At 40.0% G+C, this 21,228-nt stretch overlaps 1 protein-coding gene across 3 annotated transcripts in view; it reads left to right on the top strand.

The window, feature by feature from the left end:
- Positions 1-21,228, top strand: part of Cry1 (cryptochrome circadian regulator 1) — a 64,266-nt gene that overhangs the window by 33,597 nt on the left and 9,441 nt on the right. For all 3 annotated transcript variants that reach the window (NM_198750.2, XM_008765225.4, XM_063263193.1), the window contains 9 exon segments: positions 6,689-6,797; positions 12,414-12,556; positions 15,145-15,329; positions 15,988-16,076; positions 17,426-17,566; positions 17,650-17,961; positions 19,894-20,045; positions 20,355-20,557; positions 20,656-20,754. In NM_198750.2, coding sequence (NP_942045.2) covers positions 6,689-6,797; positions 12,414-12,556; positions 15,145-15,329; positions 15,988-16,076; positions 17,426-17,566; positions 17,650-17,961; positions 19,894-20,045; positions 20,355-20,557; positions 20,656-20,754 — 1,433 coding nt within the window.

Below are 21,228 nucleotides of genomic sequence, written 5' to 3' on the forward strand. Positions count from 1 at the left end.
ATTCTTAATATCTGCCCTACCTTAGAGAAGGAGGGAAGACAGTTGCTTCTTCCTTCTGCCTTTCCAGTGTCAGTGTTACCTTTGTGCTGCCCAGTTGTCATTCATCACACAGGTCGCAGTGAACTTCTGTGTGTGGTGCACGGCCAAGTACCTTCCCTAGTTCTGTGGACAGCATAGCTGGCATCACGGTTTTAGCTCTCATATACTGTGAATGAAGTTAGTTATCATTCATTGGAAGGAAGGCATTTTAAAATTGTTCTGAGGCAGTTTTAGTTGTTAAAATGGCTGAAGGAAGCTAGAGGACTATTGAAGAGAAGCCAGAAGTAAGATACTCTCCTTAGTATAGCATGTGATGCCTCAGACAGTAATTGTGTAGTCTCAGACTTAAGTCCAGACAAAGTTTCTCATCTTCTGAATGGAAGTCTAAATTCAGTGTGTATCAAACCAGGGGTATTGAAATTCTGTTATATATAGAGATTTTCTGGGTTCGTTTACTACCTGTGCACATCAAGAGAAGCTTCAGAACTTCAATAAATCATGCTATTGCTCCAGGAATCATATCACCAAGAACAATAGGGCACATCCTATTTGAGATACCAGTGGCACAACTTCACCAATCTGCTGGGTTTGCAGCTTTCGAATTTAAAATTATTATCTAATGTCTTATCTCTTCAGCCACAGTTTTAATATGTTTGCCAGGTGGCATTGGGTTTAGACAGTCCTGTATCCGTAGCCTAGGATTCTAGAATGCTCAAATGATACAAGTGTGCGCTACCAGGCCTGGCCTTTACTTCTCTTCATTACCGCTTTAGTTTCCTAATTTTTGATGTTTGAGAACTGAGCCTAGAGCCTTGACTATGCCGAGTGAGTGTTCTACTGTTGGAATGCACACATAATCACTTTCTTGGGTCACACCTGAGCACCCACACGAAAAGCCCTGTTCTGCCTCTGTTGGTTTCTTTGCGAGGAGTTGTGAGAGGCATATCTATAAATTTTGTTTTGGATTTTAAAAAAGCATCGCAAAACATTTGTTGTAAAAACAACTTTTTGTTCTGATATAAGTCTCTGGAGCTCTGCATTTAATTTTGAGCCTGACAAGTGCAGAATTCATCTTCACGATGTATACTTCATCTGGATTTTAATGCTAAGTATTGGCTGTTAAGAAAATGTGTATTACAGTTGATTACAGTTAGCAGAATAAATGAAAGCACTAAGAATTTGTTAGAAATTTAGAAAATGGAGCATATAAAAATCCTTTTCCATACTTAGAGACATACAAATTGCTATTTATAATTTTAAAATCTCTAATGAAATACTTTGAGGTATGACTGAAACCTCCATTTTTATTTTATTTATGATGGTGGGTCCACATCTTTTTTTTTCATATGCACGGAATATATGGAGCTGTTCTTCATGTGATGTTAATGATTTTATTATATATTCTTTAAACCGGTTTCTAGGATCAACATTGTATGGTTTCCCACTCATGACTGTATATGACACAGTGTAGAAACTCCAACATAGAACAGATGGCTGTATTATGTGAATTCATGGTGTCTTATTTTCAGTGCAGTGAGATTATGCTGTATCGTGCCCTTGCCTTTTTCAGACTATTTTATAGACAGAACTAGAAATACTAGTTATATAAGCTGTTCTAGCACAGACTAGAAAGTAGGTCATTGTGATGGGAGTATGCTAAACCACCCACTGGTTGCTATAGCAATGACCTACTTTAGAAACTATTTCTGTTGATTCATGTTGAAATCATCTTTTGGAAGTGGCATAAGGAAGTTACTACATGTACGTTTTTATAGTAGTAAAAGGTAGTGATTTCTAGAGGAAAATTCCTTAAAATGTTTAAAATGAAGAAGTACATTAATCTCTTCATTTCAAAGTGGTTTATTCAGTATTATAATTAAGTTGTGCTTCTATATTTAAAGGATTGTAGTGAATTTTACTGTCATTTGGCTTATTTAAAAACAAGTCTATTGTTTTATTAGCCGAACCTTCAAATGGGAGTACATGGCTATGCAGTGTATGCCAAATTTGTCTGTTCAGTGTTAAGCGATGTGTTAAGAGATGTCTTTATAATATATGAATGTTGAAATGATGTTCTCTGGAGCACACAGTCTGAACTCTGAGTGATCCCATTCTAAACTGAGGGCAAAGGACAAAGGGTTAGATTTTGTATAGTTTTCAAATAATGGTTTTTATTTTTCACTAAAAAGAAATTTCACTAATCAGTGACTGGTACTTTGAACCTACACTATTGAAGGTTTATTTTTCTGTTGTACTACCATAGAATTATAGGCTTTAAGATTAGTTGATTTTGAGTTTTATTGTACTGTACCTTTTAAATAAAATAGATATTTATATTAGCATTGTCATTGTCATTGGGGAATATCAAACGTTGGCTTACAGTCACATGCAGATAAAGTACACATTCAGCGAGATTCTGTATATACTGAGCATCCAGCTGATTCATCCTTTCCTATTGTTGTGCCCAAGCATTTACATATATAAATACGTGGGATTTTTGTTTTCAAAAACAGGTATTACCCTTTTTTATTTTTTTTAAAGATGGGTCACATGGGTCTGCCTATGAACTTGGGATCCCCTGCTCCACATCTTGAGTATTGGAATTACAAGTTTGCATTTCCCTGCTCACCTTCAGAAATTATTCTGAAGGGAAAATAACAATAACTTCTGTTTGATGGGTATCAGCCATTGTGCTACATTGTGTTGGTTTTATGTGTTTCTAATCTTCTCAAAAGCTGTGTGAACCGAACCTACTAGCAACTTAGCCTACTTCAAGTCTTTTCAATAGACTCTATAAGACCTATGATGATATTTACCAGATATAGAGACTAAAACATAGGTTAAGAAAGCAATGTAGTTAAGAATCAGACACAGGTACTTAATGTGAAATCCACAGAAACGAGTGAGTGTGTGTTTGTGTCGGTCTGTGTATATGTATACATGTGTATATGTGCTTGTATGCAGTTTTGTGTGCTATAAGAAACAATTTGAATTTTCTCTAGAACTAAATACATTCTCTGACAGTTGAGAGACTAAAGTAAGTACCTTCAACTCTAAGACTTAAGACTTAATAAGATAGAAACTTGAGATCAAAATTGGCAAAAATTATTTCAGACTGAAGAAAGAATAGATGACATGTTCCAAGACAGTATATGTGTGCAAAGAGCAGTAGCCTGGTGCAGAGGAGCAGTGGGGAGCGGGGTAGAACGTGACCCTGAGCCCATTGGATGGTAGCTGAGAACATACGTTGTTCTTTATTAGGAGTGAGTTTTGAAGACCTTTGTACAAGATCATGTGTCTCCCAGTGGTTGACAATGTGTGCTGCAGTGGATCAGGAGATAGAGACTGCTGGTGGGCAGATCTATTTTAAGACCTGCAGTAAATACAAGCAAGAGATAAACTAGAATTATATAGTAAAAATAGAACTGAAAAGTATTAAATAACACAATAATGCTCACCAGGTACAGATACTGTTCTGTGAGCCTCACATGTGAACTGATGAGCTCTCACAAAGACTTCCATGATGCGGGTCCTGTTATACTTCAGTTTCCTAGACAGGGAAATTCCAGATTTTTCACAGTTGATGAGTGAATAATACTTACTGCTAGACTTGTTGAAATTATGGGACATCTGTGCAGTGGGTGCTAGGAAACATGGAATTGTCTGCTGCTCTGTAAAGGTGCTCAGCAACAGTAAACCAAGTTCAGGAGCTACGGTCCCGCCCTCTCTATGCTGAAGGAATGTGCTGGTTGTCAACTCTGAGGTTTTTTTTTTTTCTTTTTCTTTTTTTTTGGATCTGGGGACCGAACCCAGGGCCTTGCGCTTGCTAGGCAAGCACTCTACCACTGAGCTAAATCCCCAACCCCCTGAGATTTTTTTTAATGAAGCTAGTATTAGTCCATTTTTACCTCTGACCAAAACTTCATTTCTCAAGGGTAGATATGTTAAGAACCTTGTATGTAACTTTCCAGTTACTTATGCACATCTAAACATTGATACATGCAGTATAAACTTTATTTGATCAAAGAAGTATTCATATTTTCTGTGCTGTGTATGATGTATTTGAGTTCTTGCAGGTGCGTGAATAAGAATTCGTGTGTATGATATTAATGTAGACTTGGTTGTTCGTCTTATAAACTAGTTACATCCTTTTGGTGTTTTTGTCTTTTCCCCCTTACCTCTTACAGACATGGCTCCGCCATTTAAGTTTAATATGAAAAACTCTTCTTGCAAGTTTCAATAGAAAACATGGACTTAGTTATAACAGCAAAGATTCAGAGATTACTCTGCCTTGGATTTACTCGCGGGACATGTGAGCTCTTTCTGCTTAAGCAAACTAGTTCATTCTATTTCTTTTACCAAAAAGAAATTTGATCTTTATTAACATCTAAGGTATCTCAAATATACCTTGCTGAGAGATGGTGAGCTTGAGACTTGTTAAAAGCACTGCACAATTCTGAGGACCAGCATTCAGATCCTAGCAAACATGTAACAATCCTGGTGCCCCTCAAATGCCAGTAGTACTAGTGCTTTGGAGAAGCAAAGCAGGATTGTTGAGGCTTGCTGTCTGCCAGTACAGCAGAGTTAAATGTGAGCTCCAGGTTCAGGGAGAAACCCTGCCTCAGAGGAATAGGTGGAGAGTTATAGACGAGAATATCTGACCCTTTCCTGTCCTCTGGTGATGTGCACAGGCACTCCATGCCTCTCCACCACAACCCCCCGCCCCATGAATATTCACCCTTTCAGTCACACACTCACAAATAAATAATCTTTAATGATTTTTTTAAATAAAATATCTCTTGTGGGGCTAGAACTGCTGAATTGAGTGCTTGCCTCACATGTGAGAAATGCTGGATTCAGTCTCTTGCACCATATAAAGAAACCTAGCACAGTGACACATACTTAGAATCCCAGAATTCAGGATCAGAAGTTTAAGGCCATCCTTGACTTTATAGCAAACTCAAGGCTAGCCTGAATTACACAAGACCATGTGTCTTGTCCCCACACCCCCAAAAAAAATCTTGCTAAGAAACACATGAAGTTCTATGACTGCCCATAAATACTTCTCACTTTTTAAAGTATGCATACTTGTGAACAGTGTTAGGAGCCTCAGATGTGTTTGTGTCAGTGTGCATCTAACAGCAGCCTTCTCTCAAAATACATATTGTAGTAGTGAGTCAGAGTGGGGTTCAGATGTTGGTAAGTAACTCCAAACCAAGCAGAATGATGGTAGTGAAGACAGAAAGTGAGAACGAGGTTTACCTCCACCACATGACTTCCGAGATGAGTGCTTTTCATGTCTATGTGGGTATGTATCACTGTGGCCCTCAAAGCTATGGAAAGGAACATTCCAGACAGAATAGTACACTCCTGTCACTAATAACTAGAGCTGTGGTAATATCAGCAAGGCTTTTGGGCGTTGGTGGCATGAGAGTGGACAGAAACAGAAGACGATAACCAGACAAAGCAGCCTTCAGGACAGGACTGCGTGGTGTAACCCTGAAAGAACAGAAAGGTCATCTCTGTGCTGTTTGTGTGGTGACTGCTGCCCTTAAAGATTGGACATGTGGCTGGTCCATTTAACTTCTGCTTACCTACTCTATCCTGCATTTCTGGGTTGTTTTTCCTCACAGTTACTTCTCAGTGAGAATGTAGCTTGTGGGAAAGGCAAACAAATAAGAAACTTCAACCTAAAGCACATGGAAGAAACAAAGTAGACACAGATTGAGATCCGGGGCTCTGAGGAGCAGACAGAGACTGAACCGCATGGCAGGCTTCCCTTTTGGATTTGTTCTTGGGAAACACTGTTTCCCCACAGTAGAACGTGCACAGTAAGCAGTTCCCTACTGCTCCAGAATTTTCTTCAATGTCTGTCATGTACACCTCATCTCTGCTTACCTCACTGAAAGTCTGTGTGGGCTCACCCACTTGGTGAGACTCAGTTAATGTAGTATTCTCCTCAGTCAAAGCTAAGGCCACAGGATTTATTGTCTATTCGTTGCATTTTCTAATTTAGAAAGGATGTTATGGTTTCTCTCACTTAGGTGATTGTAATATTCTCTAGAAAAATACTCATTCTTGCTTATTTGCTTGCTTGTTTTGTCTTCTGAATCAGAGTTCCGTGTGTCCCTGGCTGACCCCAAACTTGCTACATAACTGAGGCTGACCTTGAATTTGAGGCCCTGCAGCCACCTCTCAAATGTTTGATTACTGGTGTGTAGCACCACACCCCACATCGAATGACTCAGGTGTTCAGAGTTTCTCAGTAGAATGCTCCCATTTTTTCCAATAAAAGATATTCTAGATTTTTTTCAGAGTGACTTTTTTATAAGGAAAATTTCATTTTATCAGGTTTGAACAATGAAACTAGTTCATTTAATTCCTGTAATTTTTGCTTACATAATTTTTTTGTTTACAAGTTAATTTTACTAGGTTATTTAAGTGAACATGATTTCATTCAAGACTTGCTTAAAGTATTAGAGATTGTGATGTAATTAAAAGAAAATGTTTTTAAGTATGGTTTCTTAAAATATGCACTACTAGTAAATAGAATGACAAATTAGCATTTACACTTATAGAATAATCTAATGTTACAATCTTTTATACCTTTTAAATGCATATCTTAAGAGTTATAATATTTTTTCTCTAGATTTTTGCTTCAGTGTCTTGAGGACCTTGATGCCAATCTACGAAAGTTAAATTCTCGCCTGTTTGTGATCCGGGGACAGCCAGCTGACGTGTTTCCGAGGCTTTTCAAGGTGACGTGAAAATATACACATAAGTAATATATGCATAAGTAAGGATTTTTGCTGGAGAAAATAAAATACTTCGTAAATAAACAAACAGAAATGGTAAATAAATGATGACAGCATAGGAAATATTCTTAAATAAAAAAATTTGGTCAGGCAGTGGTGCACACCTTTAATTCTAGCACTTGTGAGGCAGAGGCAGGCAGATCTGTGAGTTCAGGCACAGCCAGGGCTACACAGAGAAACCCTGTCTTGAAAAAATAAAAAATTAAAATGAGGCTCTTTTCTGCAGTGAGAGTGCCAATAATAAAATTAGACAGTAGAGAAAGCTTGTTGATACAGGTATCGCCCGTGAACATCTTTGTCCACATTTGTGATCCTTCTGAGATACTTTTTTTAAAGATGTATTTATTTATTACGTATGCAATGTTCTCCTGCATGTATGCTTGCATGCCAGAAGAGGGCACCATGTGGTTGCTGGGTATTGAACTCAGGACCTCTAGAACATTCAGGTCTCTTAACCTCTGATCCATCCCTCCAGCCCCGTGAGTTTTTTTTTTTTTTTTTAAAAGAGGGCAGTGATGGTTAATCTCGGCTGTCAACTTGATGACATTTAAAATCATCTGGGAGATAGGTCTTGACCATGACTGTGAGGATTGTCTTGACTGTGTTGATTGAGGTGGGAAGACCCATCCACTGTGGGTGGCACCATTCCCTGGCTGAGATCTGGGTGGTGAATGGAGAAGTTGAGTTGAGAAGCAGCATGGTTCATCACTCTCTGCACCTTGTACATGTCATGTGATCAAACTGTTTCAAGGGACTATGCTCTAGGACTGTGAGTCACAGTAAACCCTTTCTATCTTAAGTCGCTTGTGTTTATCACAACAATAGGAAAAGACTAAGACAAGAACATCTGGGATAAAGGATTGTAACATTGACACTTTACTGATGATATAAATTATAGTACTTGGAAGTTTTGTTTTGATTTAATTTGAAAGAGCCTTACTGATCTCCTGGTTTTAGTCCAATGAAAACTTCTCAAATGGAGAATTTGGTCTAAGGGAAATTAAATGAATTGCCCAAGATCATACATGAGTTAGCTCAACTCGGTATCTCAGAGTAGACAGAAGCTGATTTTCCTGACTGACCTTTTATATGCTTTCCTTCCTACTTATTACATATATGCTTCCTACACACACACACACACACACACACACACACACACACACACACTCAGACACATTTACACACATACTCATATATACTCACACACACACTCACACAAACACTCAGACACATTCATACACACATATATACTCACACACACTCAGGCACACACACTCACACACACTCACACACACATACTCACACTCACACCACTCACACACACACTCAGACTTAGAGACACAATCACACACACACTCAGACACACACTCACACACACTAACACACACTCACATACTCAGACACACACTCAGGCACACAGACTCACTCACACACACACACACTCAGACACTCACACACACTCAGGCACACACACTCACACACACTCACACACACACATACTCACACACTCACACCACTCACACACACACTCAGACTCAGAGACACAATCACACACACACTCAGACACACACTCACACACACTAACACACACTCACATACTCAGACACACACTCAGGCACACAGACTCACTCACACACACACACTCAGACACACACACACTCAGACACTCACACACACTCACATTCACACACACATTCATACTCACACTCACATACTCATACAAACACACTCACACACACACACATCTGCTTATTTTGCAGCTATTTGATTTACAGTATTTTTGTAAAATTGCCTCCTCCCCCATCCCCAGTTTTTTTAAGACAAGGTTTCTCTGTAGACCAGGCTGACCTCAAACTCATAGAGACTCATCTTGCCTTTGCCTCCCCAGTGCTGGGATTAAAAGCTTATGCCACCACGCCCAGAAAAAATAGCAGTATTTCTAATGAAAAAGAGATGTGCCTTTTTCTGAGCAAGAAGGTCTCCAGTGTTGGGAACAAATCAGTATTACTTAACTTTATTTTCCTTCCTTTTGTGTGTGTGTGTGCATGTGTGTGTGTGTGTGTGTGTGTGTGTGTGTGTGTGTGTGTGCATGCTAGTATGAAAGAAACAGTTAATACCTAGCTAGTAGAAACTGCTCACTACAGTAGAATTCTCATTAACCTAGGTGTGTGAAAGAGTTTTAACAAGAAAGCAGACTGGAAATAATGGTAATACCTTATCCACAGCTTATAAAAAGTGGAGAAGTAAATGTCTTCTAAGATTTTGGTTATTACAAATACCAACATTTCTATATTGTTTTTAGACAGACCTTTTCATAGGCTAGCAATGTTTTTTGTATTGTGTTGAATTTTCTGCTCTGAGATTAGAAAGAGGGCTCAGTGATTAAGAACACTTACTGCTCTTCCAGAAGACCTGAATTTGGTTTCTAGAACCCACATAACAACTCCTAATCATCTGGAACTCCAGTTCCAGGAGATCCAGTGCCCTCTTCTGGCCTCTGAGAACACTGCATGCATTGTGAAACACTTCATACGTGCAGGCAAAATACTCATACACATAAAAGTAAGAAATTTAAACACATATTTTTAGTTTTTTTCTTCTGGATAGAATTTTATTGTTTCAATCCATCTTATACAGAGTCGGTGGATGGTTTATCAGGGAAAAGTCCTTGTCACCAGGGCTGACAACTTGAGTTTGATCTCTGGACCTACATGGTTAAAGGAGAAAGGTGGCTGCTGCAAGTTGTCCTTTGACCTGCACATGGATGTTGAGGCATGCATGCACTCGCGCTCTCTCTCTCTCTGTCTCTCTCTCTGTCTCTCTCTCTCTCTCTCTCTCTCTCTCTCTCTCTCTCTCTCACACACACACACACACACACACACACACACTAATAAATACCTTTGTTAATGAATGCAGTATAGGTACACGAATGCACACACATAGGGAGAGAGCTTCCATTTATTCTGCTTTTCCCCTCAGCAGCATAACAAGAAGAACTCTGTTGGGTTTATTCACTATGTCATCAATCAGTTTGTTGTACCTGGTGTTTGTAGAACAGGACATCCAGAAATTACAGAGTAGACAGATACACAAAAGACATTTATCAAAATGGACCACACTCACTCATAAAATAGGTATCAGACAACTGAAGTCTCACAAATTGTACTTTCTAACCTCAACAGAATTAAATTAAAAATCAGATACTAAGTATGGATAAGTCACCTCCAGCAGCACTCGGGGAAGTGAATAGCTTTCAGTATTATAGAAAGGAAGGAATCAAGGAAGTAACTTTTCACCTCAAAGATGGAAAAGGAATAATTAAGCCAATTACAAAAGACGTAGCAGAGAAGGACCTTCCTAGACGTATTTGGTGTGTAAATACATGTGATGTTCAGGGAATGTTCTTATCTCTGGCTTTTCAGTTTTTCTTATAGAGAGATGTTCACTAATTCATTGCCAGGGAAGGAATAGAGATTAATGAGTTTAGGAGAAAGAATTGGTGAGCGCGGTTCAAACAGTTCCTTTTCTCCTCCACTTACACGGCATTCTCCTGCGTGTGCTGGATTAGAGTGACCGCCCTCGGTCACAGCAAGGGAGGGACTGCTTATGATTGACAGAACAGGTCATGTTAAGTACTGCTGTCAGTTCAATAGTAAACCATCAGCAAGCTGGTTTGTCCTAAACCTAGCAATACTTCCTCCAGTTTTACTTTAATAATGATGCTTTTTGTATTTTTACCTTTACCTCTCTGATGTACAGGCCTGAGCTCAAAAAGCAAAACTAGCAGGAAGTATTTTTTATTGACTCACCTCAAACACCAAACACACCTTAAACCTATCAAACTTATTTCTCAAAAAAGTACATAGAACTAATTACAAGTTACTAATTAGGCAAAAGGTTTTCATGACTTAGACAACAAAGGGTTGCTGTTGTTAAACTCCCAGGAGTTCTAAGAAACACAGCTGAGTACAGCAGAACCGGGAGGACCTCAGCTACAGTGCACACAAGTGCACACATGGAAGCCATGGTGCTCACGTTCACTGTGCTCTGTGCTTTCTGCTCACTGCTTCGAAATGCAGACTGGGGCTTTTAGCAGTGCGTCTCGCAAGGTGAACACTTCTCACCAGGGACTCTCAGCTTTAAACCCTGTGTTTCTACTACTTGTCTGTATGTCTTACCATGGGACAAATACGTATGCATAAATATGTATACACAATGTTCTCCACTCTCATTTACATTGTATTCTTAAATTTAAAAGAAAATAGCATGTCTGTACTAACAAATACAAACAAGGTAGTAAAATAAATAATTATTTCTTTCCTCAGTTCTTTTACAACCTTTGAGAGAGGAAAGCCTTTTAAATGCTCTGTTTTTTTTTCTAGTAGTTGCACAGACATCCATATAAGATAACTAATCCACACAGCTTCCTGTCGCTCTAGGGTACGGGTGCTGACGGGGTGTGTGTGTGTGTGTGTGTGTGTGTGTCTCAAAACAGCTGAACATGCACCCATCTATCAGAACTTTAAATGTGTTTATTTTAATCCATTGATTGTTTCTCAAGGATTTCTAGGAAGAAATAGAATAAATGCCTAAATATGCTTTACATGTATGTACTGGGCTGGAGACATGGCCCAGCAGTTAAGAGAGCTTGCTGCTTTTCTACAGGATCCGAGTTCAAATCCCAATACCCACAGTGTTCTAGAACTCGAGCTCCTGGGGATCCGATACCTTCTTCTGGCTTCTATGTTATCCACACACACTTAAAAAAATTAGTTGGAAGTGACCAACTACAAAATGCACACTATGAATGTAGAAGGCTTTATTGGGAACACCTTTGGACTGCTACAATCTGGTATCATATATCAGTTAAGTAATAGTAGCATTATAGGATTTCTTTTCTTTTTTGAAGCTAATCAGAATAGATTTTAGAATTCAATGAAACTTGACTACTTTCTTGAAAAAATCATTTATCTTAGGTCACAGTTTTCTATTTATAGTAACTATAAAGAGATGTAAGTTAATGATACAATATCAGTCAGTACTTGCTGTTTTTATTCTTGGTTCCAAGTTTTTTGCTGTCAACTTTTGTAATGGTCAGAAATAAAATACTCATTCTCAGAAAAACAGTTCTCACCACATCAGCTACCAAAGGTTTGTTAAAGAGCAGTTCTTAGAGTCAGCAGGTATAAGTCCATGTGTTCTGTTTCTGTGAACCTGAGCGTGTGCGTGCCTTTTAAAAAAATAACTTTATCTGCAAAATGCCAAACTGAGGTGGTTTTCATCCAGAATTAAATAAGGTAATGAAAAAAGGATACTACCTAAGTACTTTATATAAAGAGTACGTCTAAGTATATGCTAGGTTTTCTCATGCCAGGCACAAGCCTGAAGTCTGGTTAGCATGCATATGTCATCTGCATATGTTCACATTGATAAATTGTATCATTTCTTCATGTTTGAAATTTGATTTATATGTAATCATTTGATGTAGATTTTGAACTTACTATTATAAGAACATAACTATTAAATCATAATGTGTTGTTGCCTCTTTGTCTTGTTTAGGAATGGAATATTACTAAACTTTCAATTGAGTACGATTCTGAGCCTTTTGGGAAGGAACGAGATGCGGCCATCAAGAAGCTGGCCACTGAGGCTGGTGTGGAAGTCATCGTGCGCATTTCACACACACTGTATGACCTAGACAAGTAAGGCTCTTTTATTGCAAGAAAATATATAATGATATTACCACCTTAGACATTTTTAGGTATACTGTTGAGTGATATTAAATACATAACTGAGTAAGGTTATAAAAATGGGAAATAATAGAATCAAAATTGTAAGAATTAAGAATTAAATGGGTTTATATCAAGCCCTTAGCATTTTACTTAGCTGTTGTGATTTCTATCCACTCAGTTGTAATACCAAAATTGTAGACACAGTGCATAAGATGAAAATATTTAGCACTTCAGTTTTAAATTAAGAAATGCTGTTCACACATTTATTTTACTGCTACCTTGGCCACTATTGCTGTCAGCATAATTAGATTAGCAGCTTATTTGACACATACCCAAGTCTTAGGTCGATATAGTTTGTGATCTTGTTATATGTATGCGAGCTTATCCTTCATTTGGTTGAAGTGAGAACTGAAGTAATAAACTACCCAGTTAGAGGCCTCTGATGTGTGGCATCATCTGCCTGGGTGTCTGCTGCTGGGATGTGTGCTAGTCCCTGGGATGCTTTGACTAGCAGAGTCTGGGGCCAGTTTGAGGTTAGAAAGTAACACGTGCTGACAACTTAGGAGGTTCATGAGCTGTGTAAGTTTACAGTAACTTCTGGCATGAAATTGTCTTTATAAACATGAGAATTCAAAATTTATGTATCTATTAAGTTATTTACACATTGTACTAACTTAACAAAACTAATTCTATAAATAACATAACAAACTGATTTTACTTGTGTTAGCAAGTAAATGAATAAAACCATTATTTGATTCAGACAGGCATCTCCCCTCAGTGTTGACTTACATGTGCTAGTCCTTTTGGTAATAAAACTTCTGTCTGATACCAGTTTCCTTAACATCAATGAGTGAGGAGACAGAATAGGATAAGAGATGTTGCTTCAAAGTGGGAGACTCAGCAGTATCATAAAATTAGTTTTTATTGGGTTGGTTATGAATACATACTAAAGGTAGAGTGTGTGTGTGTGTGTGTGTGTGTGTGTGTGTGTGTGTGTGTGAAAATCTTGTCTATGAGTTTCAGTTTGCTGGTGGATAATTACGAGACACTTAACAGTGTTGTTGTTGTAACAGTTCTGAATTCAACACACTTCATTATGTAATCTCAAGATATTAAACCAAAACTGTAGGTACAGCAGGGAGGACAGCTTTCCTGGTGGTTTCTCCCTGTAACATAATCAATAATGCGCAAGGTAAAGAAAATACCTAATGCTGGGGATGAAGAAATACTTGATTAGCAGTGTTACTAGTTATGTGATCCTAGCTACTTCATTTAACCCTGTGGAAGGCTTTTGTTTCTACATTGACAGATGGTAAAGCTGGATTTTAACTATAATTATAAGCAAATAGTTATAATAAAAAATATAATTAATTACTCTGAAGCCATGTCTAGACTTAATGCAGACCTTTGTAAGTGCTGCTGCCTTTTCTTTTCCTAGAAGTATGGTGATTGAGGTAGCTAGTGGTCAGCACTAACTGCATAATGCACTTAAACATAAATGACTGAGCATTTGGGGTACTTGTATGCATAGCATTTCTCTCCTTATCCACGAGGGCGTTCCAAAAGCCCCAGTGGATATGCAGAACCACTAATCACATCGAGCCCTGTGTTCCCTGGGCTGTCTGTCTAAAGATCACATCATGATAAAGCTTGGTTGTAAATTATAACTTATGGAGGTTAACAATAATATTGAACAATTAGAACAGTATGCTACAATAAGTTATGTGAGTCTAGACATAGTATTTTTGCAGCACAATTGAACCCAAGTAACTGAAACCACAGAAAACAAAAGCTCACCTAGGGGCTGCTGCTGGATAACAGATACACATGTGCTGAGGTCTGTAACATACAACAGATATATGTGTGTTGATGTCTGTAACATACAACAGATATACATGTGCTGAGGTCTGTAACATACTACAGATACACATGTACTGAGGTCTCCACATACACAGAAAATAGCAGTATAGTCCTCAAGTTCATAGAGGAAATTGGGACCCAAGAGAAGGGCAAGAGGAGACAGGGTTTCACTGTGTAGCACTGGCTGTCCTAGAACTCACTCTATAGAGCAGGATGGCCTTGAATTTATAGGGACCCACCTGCCTCTGCCTCCCAAGTGCTGGGACTAAAGGTGTGCACTGCTGCTGCTAGCAAATTTTACTTTTACTGATTATTTCTTGTTATAATTATCAGCCCGGTTTAGTTTTACTGGTGCCTCTTGAGATTTCTTGAATTGATTAATTTTTCACTTGTCCATTTATATTAATTTTTATATAGGTAGCCTATAGGCTAGTTGAACTACTTTGTTATTATTTAGTTATAATCCTAAATATTTGTCATTAATGATTTGATGTTTGCATATTTTATTATTGACCTCCAGGAATTCAGGAGAATGGTTTTAGATTCATTAACCATTTTTGAACACATTTTCTGGTCATATCAGAAGCTAACATTCAAAAGGTCTTAATTGATAAACTTTCTGATAGTAAACCTTTTTGAGTTTATCAACCAAACTACATAATCATTTACTCACCGTGTCTTATTCACTCTTGTAACAGGATCATAGAACTCAATGGTGGGCAGCCACCCCTAACATACAAAAGGTTTCAGACTCTCGTCAGCAAAATGGAGCCCCTGGAGATGCCAGCAGACACCATCACATCAGACGTGATAGGGAAGTGCACAACCCCTCTGTCCGACGACCATGATGAGAAGTACGGAGTTCCTTCCCTGGAGGAGCTCGGTGAGTGCAGCCCTTGATAATCGTGGTGCTCAGTGCTCGGATTGACAGGCACCAGAGTGTGTGGGCGGCACAGAGTGGACCTGATGGTGGCTAAGGAAAGTCGGAAGGAACGCAGAGTCAGCATGGGCAAGGAGATCTGGGTGGATCTGGGAAGATGGGGGACAGGTAAGGGGAGGGAGTATGATCAGAATACAGTGTATGAGATTCCCAAGTAATTTAAAAATATATTATATTGTAAAATACTTAATAATCACTTGGAAATTTCACGTCTATGTATTTTTACTGGAAGAAGAGAAAAGTAAAGGAGGAAATCAGAGAAAATCCTAGTAACCAAAAGTATCTTGTGCATCCTTAACCTGTGTCCTGCTGTCAGGTGAAGATGTGCGTCCTGAAGATGGGAGCCGAATTGCAGTCTTTGGTGCAGGACTCTGACGTTGGGTGGGGCCAGAGCAGGCCTATTTAGGCCGCACAGTCCCGTGTTGGCCTGTGTAGTCCTCTGTAAGCCAGTGTAGGCCTGTAGAGTGTATTTGTTTATTTTTGCAGAGTAATTTTTTCCCAAGTAAGTGTGGTCAGGTAAAAAAGCTATTTTTGTTGTAGAATAACAACAATATTAATGATGATTTTCCTTCCTTCCTTTCTTTCATTTTTTTCCCCCTAGGTTTTGATACCGATGGCTTGTCCTCTGCGGTGTGGCCAGGAGGAGAAACTGAGGCACTTACACGTTTGGAAAGGCATTTGGAAAGAAAGGTACAATGTAGATTCCAAATGAACATTTCAAACATTATTCCCCCTTGTTTAGATGGCATCAGGCACATCCAGGGAAGCTCACCCCTAAGCTTTACAATCGGAAAATACTGTCGACAAAGAAGACTGACAGAAGTGGTTACCACAGCACAGATCTAGTGTTCTGAAATCCCTGTTAGTCCTCGCTTCCATGCCCTTCCTCCCTCTTGGTTGTTCCCAGAGCTGGTGCCATGCTGTTGCTTCTGTCCTTTCTACCTGTCCCAGCAGACCTGGCGACCCAGAGTGGGGTTCTGCCTCAGCACTGCTCCTCTGGCCCGACACCAGTGGATTCCATGACACCATTTCACTTGTTCATTTTGTTAGTCTCACTGTTAATACACATTGACTGTACAAATTAACAAGACCCACACACATTGATCGTGTTCATCCGCCCCCTCTGATACTGTGCTGATAACCCTCTTCCTTGCACTCTCTGGCCACTTAATAAAGCTTAGTCTGTAAGTTAGATGCATCAGGAGATTAATGTACTCACTAATGGTAAGATAGTGTAACTGTGGTCTACTATAATGTCATTTAGAACCTGTCAGTTATTTGTGGAATTCTCCTTTTAATGTTTTCCGACTGTCATTTGACCGTAAGCATCTGAAACCTTAGGAAAGGCAGTGGTGGACAAGGCACGCCACTGAATTCCACGTGTACCTCAGTGTTCAAAGACAGGATGAAGGTGCTTTACTCTTGACCCTGGAATCTGATGGTCATTTAATGTACATGAGTGCATGTTGCACGTGGATGGCCTCAGGGAAAGAAAGCTCACCTTTTAAAGTCCCTGTCTAAGATTACTAAATCAGAGATTTATAGCTGGGATAATAACATATTCCTCAAAATCCTCAGTTTTGAGAGTGTGTATGTGTGTGTGTGTCTCTGTGTGTGTATGTCTGTGTCTGTGTGTGTATGTGTGTGTGTGTCTGTGTCTCTGTGTGTGTCTGTGTCTGTGTGTATGTGTGTGTGTATGTGTGTGTGTGTCTGTGTGTCTGTGTGTGTTTGTGTGTGTCTGTGTGTTTGTGTGTGTCTGTGTCTGTGTGTGTCTCTGTGTGTGTGTGTCTGTGTGTGTCTCTGTGTGTATGTGTGTGTGTGTCTGTCTGTGTGTATGTGTGTGTGTGTGTGTCTGTGTCTCTGTGTGTATGTGTGTGTGTGTCTGTGTGTATGTGTGTGTCTGTGTGTGTCTGTGCGTCTGTGTGTCTGTCTTCAGGCTTGGCAACAGGTGCTTTACACACTGCCGAGCTGTCTCACTGGGGTAGTTCTTAACATTCTTCTAATGTGGTTAAAGAGGGTAATTGTCTCTGTGTTTCCAGGCCTGGGTGGCAAACTTTGAAAGACCTCGAATGAATGCAAACTCCCTGCTCGCAAGCCCAACTGGACTGAGTCCTTATCTCCGCTTCGGTTGTTTGTCATGTCGGCTATTTTATTTCAAACTAACAGATCTCTACAAAAAGGTATTATCTTAAATCAGAGTATATTTTTTGAAATACTTAAAAGTTTTTTTTCTGACAGTACTTTTTTGTTGTTTTAATCACAGGTAAAGAAAAATAGTTCCCCTCCCCTTTCTCTTTATGGGCAACTCCTGTGGCGTGAATTTTTTTATACAGCAGCCACAAACAACCCACGCTTTGACAAAATGGAAGGGAACCCCATCTGTGTTCAAATCCCTTGGGACAAGAATCCCGAGGCTCTGGCCAAATGGGCAGAAGGCCGGACAGGCTTTCCGTGGATTGACGCCATCATGACACAGCTTCGTCAGGAGGGCTGGATCCACCATCTAGCCCGACATGCAGTTGCCTGTTTCCTGACCCGCGGCGACCTATGGATCAGTTGGGAAGAAGGGATGAAGGTAAATGTTCTGACTGACGAGAGTTTGCAGGAGTCTAGCTATACTGAGATGTGCACAGCTGAGGTCTGAGCAGCCTGCGAGGCTGAGTAAAGGGAAGCTTCACCAACTCAAGCATCGTGGGCTGCAGTGTGAGATGGGGAAGAGCAGGACCTGTGCGGCGCACTTGTCTGTCCTGTAGTTTGACTTTCCAGTGGATAAAGCACATAATGCCCACAGTATAGGCCCAGTTTTCAAGAGCAAGGTGTTGAACTCAGACAAGGGCTAGCTAAATGGCTTAACCATAAGTCATCCCTACAGTCAAACCATCCTTCTCTTAAGAGAGCTGTCACTGTTTAGCACTCTGGCCTTGTGTGGTAGTGCAGGCCTGCAGTCCATACTACATGATAGACATCAGAAGACCCGGACTGCAAGGCCACCCTCACTTGCACCCTTGGCTATAGCATCAGCTTGTCTTTAAGAGTAAGGAAAGTAATTTATTGATTTATTGGATAGCTGTATCTATAGGTGGCAGTCTCTGTCATACTCACCCATGAGCTCTTAGAAATAGTGAGTTCACATTACATGAACTGTAAGCTCTCTGTCATCGTTAAACTAAAGACCTGTATCATGAGTTACCTGTCTAGCTACATCATCAATCTTTCCAATTCAAGGAATGTTTATTTTAAAAACCTTTTTAAAATTTATGTGTGTATGGGTGGGTTAGAGGACAACTTGTTGGTTCTCTCCACCATGTGGGTTCTGGGACTTGAACTCAGTTGTCAGACGTGGCAGCAAGCCCCCTTACCCAGCGAGCCATCTCACCTCCTCAGGAACTGTTTCTAATCCTGTTCTTTGGTTTTTAGTTGTTAAGGGTTTGTTTCCCATCTTGTATTATCTTCTAGTACCTAATTAACACATTATTAATACATTATTTAATTTATTAATACATTATTTAGTTATATTTTCTTTGGATCAGAGAATTTGAAATGTAAACTATCATGCTACTGCATTTATGGTGCCGTGTAGTGGCATGTTTCCTCTGTCCATGCAGTACACCCAGGCTTTTAGATTTTGCGTTATGATTTATTTGATGATTTTTTTTTTGCTTTCTTAAACATGGGATACTAATCTTTTTTTAATCTACTATATCTTACAGCTCTTTAAAACTCAATAATTTGAGTAATTTTTACTTTCCCCACAGTAGTAGAAGTCCAAGGTCATTGTCTTAGTTATTTCTCTATTGTCATGACCAAACACTATGATCAAGGAAACTTATAAGCAGAGGCATGTAATTAGGGCCATGGTTTCAGAGAGTGGTAGAGTCTGTGACCATCTTGATGGGTGGCACAGCAGCAGGGAGGCAGGTGTGAATGTGGAGCAGGCGTTAAGAGCTTACACCTGATCCACAGGTACAGAGCAGAGAGAGGGAGGGAGGGAGGGAGGGAGGGAGGGAGGGAGGGAGAGAGAGAGAGAGAGAGAGAGAGAGAGAGAGAGAGAGAGAGAGAGAGAGAGAACACCCAGAAAATGATATGGGCCTTTAAAACCCTAAGCCTACTGCCAGTGACTGTCTTCAAAGAGGACACACTTCCTAGTCCTTCCCAAACACTTCCAGCTATAGAGCAAGTGTATGTTGTCGTTCCCCAACCCATCTGCCTCTGTCTCTCTTACACACACACACACACACACACACACACACACACACACACACACACACACACACTTGTGCACCCGTGGGGGCTCTCCACAGTTATAAAAGTAAATTCTATCCAGAAAGCTGTATTTCCTGTGTATTCTCTCCCAGACATTGCTTATTAGAACGCAGCATATATTTTGGAATGTTTAATTTTCAGTTCTGCCTAGATTTTCCTGTCGAGTTTTGATCTACAGTGACCTTCAAAATGCTGTTTTGGGTAATTGTGTGTGGGAATTGATTGGTCACTGCTCCTTCCACAGGTCTTTGAAGAATTACTGCTTGACGCCGACTGGAGCATCAATGCTGGGAGTTGGATGTGGCTGTCCTGCAGTTCCTTTTTCCAACAGTTTTTCCACTGCTACTGCCCTGTTGGTTTTGGTAGGAGGACAGACCCCAATGGAGACTATATTAGGTAAGGCAAGGGTGGTTAGTGTTCAGTTGGAAGTAGCTAATCCAAGGAAGAGCTTTCGTCCTTAAGCAGCACTAGTATTCTCTAGTCTTTTGGGGCATGGTGACACACACCTTTAATCCCAGCACCCGCAGGCAGAGGTAGGCTCATCTCGAAATTCAAGACCTTTATTCTTGATGGGCAGCAGAACTGAGAAGAATAATACATTATTTAAGTGATACTGATTTGCTTTTTGTCATTCATGGTTGATAATTTGTTGTAATGTGCTTATAGTACAGTTCATTTAAAAAATTCTCTACCTTCTCCCAAAAGGCGTTATTTGCCTGTCCTAAGAGGCTTCCCTGCAAAATATATCTACGATCCTTGGAATGCACCAGAAGGTATCCAGAAGGTAGCCAAATGTTTGATAGGCGTTAATTATCCCAAACCAATGGTGAACCATGCCGAGGCAAGTCGACTGAATATTGAAAGAATGAAGCAGATCTATCAGCAGCTCTCCCGCTACAGAGGGCTAGGTATGTCAGTTCCTTATGGGCGTCTCCTGTCAGTGCAGGCCTAGCTGTCATTGATTTCTTTCTTGGTCAGAATTTAACAGGAAAATGTCTCCCTTCAGGTCTCCTTGCCTCAGTCCCTTCTAATCCTAATGGGAACGGAGGGCTCATGGGCTATGCTCCTGGAGAGAATGTCCCCAGCGGTGGCAGTGGTGGCGGAAGTAAGTGAGACAGTTCTAGACATGGGGACATGGTAAAGAGGGGACAACCGAGTACATGCTCCTGTGGGCCTTGTTGGAATAGGTTTGACTTTTTGAAAAGCTGTCTTTAAAATTAAAAGTTGTTTGTGTACATGCATACAGGTGCATATGTATCCCTACCTCCCTCCCTCCTTCGGCAAAGATGTTAAATATGCAAAATAGCATTGCATGTAGTTGATACCGAGTCAGACTAAGACTTGTAAAGTGAATGATACAGGGTTTTGTTTTTATGTGGTCCTAGAGCAAGCTCAGGTAAGTGCTGTACCACCACGAACTCCACCATCAAGATCAGCTTGAGTGTAGAGTGAAACTCTGATCTCGTTTCAGAATGTTCATTACTTTTTACTCTTACTGAGTGCACACATCTAGAAGGCAGTCTAAACCGTTGTTAGTCTGCAGAGAGCGGACCAATTACCATATGTGTGCTTCATCCTT

The sequence above is a fragment of the Rattus norvegicus genome, chromosome 7 (assembly GCF_036323735.1).
Source record: "Rattus norvegicus strain BN/NHsdMcwi chromosome 7, GRCr8, whole genome shotgun sequence".
Lineage (NCBI taxonomy): Eukaryota > Metazoa > Chordata > Mammalia > Rodentia > Muridae > Rattus > Rattus norvegicus.